Source organism: Rutidosis leptorrhynchoides, chromosome 2 (genome assembly GCF_046630445.1).
Source record: "Rutidosis leptorrhynchoides isolate AG116_Rl617_1_P2 chromosome 2, CSIRO_AGI_Rlap_v1, whole genome shotgun sequence".
In the NCBI taxonomy this organism is placed as follows: Eukaryota; Viridiplantae; Streptophyta; class Magnoliopsida; order Asterales; family Asteraceae; genus Rutidosis; species Rutidosis leptorrhynchoides.
This window is the reverse complement of record NC_092334.1, coordinates 412480-415000: the sequence shown is the minus strand read 5'-3', so window position 1 is coordinate 415000 and position 2521 is coordinate 412480. Positions and strand designations below refer to the sequence as shown.

Here is a 2521-nt window from a genome sequence, read left to right as displayed (position 1 = left end):
GGTGCAGCAGCAGAAACCCTAGCTCATCCATCACCAACTCCCAACCCAATGTGGGCCCGCCCAGGTAAAAACAGACACATACCTCTGAACCTAGACTCTGTAGGCCCCATAACTGGTGTAGGGCCCATTTATTACCACTTTGATGCTGGTAATAAACACTTTGGCAGCCTGAGGCCTGCATATGGGTCACTAACAGCCCTCCACACCTTAGTTTGAAGACCCTAGGGACCTGTTTCACCATATGCACCCCCATCTCACCTCCAAGAAAAGGATAAAGCTCAAAAATCTGCAACAAGGAAAAAGTGAGACATAAAATGACACCCCTTATATCACCTTTAAAAAGAACATATGTATTTAACCCATACATATGCACCAATGTCTCCAATCCTATATAACTGTGGCCATTTTTAGCATAGTGACACAACTTTACAGGCCTATGAACAAGAATAAACCTGTTAAATATGAACAAATGAGACACAAGACAATGCCAGCAGTTTAATAGACCTACCCAAAACACCCTCATCACTCCATATTCCCCCTTTATATGCAATAGAATACATATAAAATAAACATAGTGACCTCTAGACCAAGAACCTATGACAGGAGGGTGTAATGATTGATATACACCTTTTAGGCCATTATAAAAGTGTAAATGACCTATGTGGCAGCCTGAGGCACAAACAAGGATCATAAACAGCACCCTAAACACCAAATATGAATGGGAACGACTTCTCCTACCAAACCCTGGTGCCTGTTTCACCCTGCAAATCCCCATCTCACCTCCAAAAAACAGATTAAGCTCAACAAAAATCTTCAAAGGAGGAAAGAGACAAGTAATGACCCACCTTATAACTCCAGTAAAAAGAATATATGTACCATACCCACACATATATGCCAATTTCTCCAATCCTATGCATCTGCAAAAAATAAAAAGCCTATTTCTTTCTATGTAAGGCTTATGAAACAATATAAGCCTTTTGGAAATAATATTTTCAGGAATGAAATGACTCTTAAGGTGACTCACAGCAGATGAATAAACTACCCAGCTCCACCTTATAACTCCAAAACCCCATATATGAACCCAAGACTCAAAAGACAGACTCAAAAACTCATGACCAATCTGACATGACACAAGTTTGGCACACCTACAGTGAATAGCCACAAAACTATGCATCTTCAATTCTTGCCTACCTAAATTAAAAATGAAGGTACTTCTTCTACACCTTCTAACAAGCAATTTCAGGAAATCCTTGGCTATTCCACTGTTAAAAAAGACAGTCTTCCACATAATCCTAAGATTAGGGTTAGGGAATTTAAAAGTGGTAAAATAAATAAAGAAAATAAAAAGAAACCACCTTATATCTCCCAAGGTTATTCTAAGAGTGCTAACCTCCAGCACATTACTTTTACTCACCCAGACCCTATATTGCAACCTTATTACAAAATGACTCAAGAAATGCAAAGTGACAGTTGACTCAGTTTGACTAGGGTTAGAGAGGACACAAATATACTCAAAATTAAAAATAAAAATAAAGGTTGCATCTACCCATCTCCCCCTTATATCTCCAGCCCAAACCAAATCCCAATCACCCAAATACCTCCAAAAGTGCTTCACAACACCAAAGTCATTGATTTGAGCTAACATTTTGTTTTTGGTTGACATCCATAACTTTAAACTTCCAAATACCAGCTGCAACAACAGAAAGATGAGATTTAAGGATTTTAAGCCCCATGAGCCTTAATCTAACAACCTCTTCAATGTGTTTACATAAAGTATTAACATTCCTTTGGCCAGCTTTAAAAAGCCTATCATTTCTTTCCTGCCAAATGTGGTAGATAATTGCAGCCACCACCAGTCTTCTAATGATGCTCCAAATAGATTTACTACATTTTTTATTGGCTAGCATATTAAATAGATCCGTCCACATAATACCACCATTATACATAATATCAATCACATCATCCAAATCAGCTTTGTTTCTGAAGTGATCCCACACATCTTTAGCATACTGACATTCAATGAAAAGGTGGGTGTGTGAGTCTTTGACTTGATTACAGAAAGCATAAAGTTTGTCATTACTGACCAGCCAACTTTCAAGCCTGTCTTGAGTAGTCAATTTCTTATTAGCTGCAACCCAGAGAATGAAGGCATGCCTGGGAATATTTTGAGAAAACCACACTAGTTTGCTCCAATTCACTTTTTCTCTGTTGAACTTCATATCCATCCAAGCTCTACTTGTACTATACTCATTAAGCTTACCATCACTAGAAACCCACTTGACCTCATCTCCTTGATTAGCATTAATTGCAGGCATAATGGAGAAAATATGATTATATCTCTACATAAAAATGTCAGGCCATCTGAAAACACCGCCTTCAATGATCTCATCCATGCTGCTATTTAATGAAAGGCCACTAGCCAGAAATCACTTTTAGACATAAGTTTACACAGGGGACCAGAGGGATGCCAGTAGTCATACCATATGGAAGCACCTCTACCATCACCCAGTTTATGGAAAAA

At 38.4% G+C, this 2521-nt stretch overlaps 1 protein-coding gene across 1 annotated transcript; it reads right to left on the bottom strand.

Annotated features, from left to right (window-relative positions):
• Positions 1-1625: 1625 nt before the first annotated feature.
• On the bottom strand, positions 1626-2315 carry LOC139894256 (uncharacterized). The gene has a single exon (XM_071877454.1). It carries the CDS (start codon positions 2313-2315, stop codon positions 1626-1628), a length of 690 nt encoding a protein of 229 aa, XP_071733555.1.
• Positions 2316-2521: the final 206 nt, after the last annotated feature.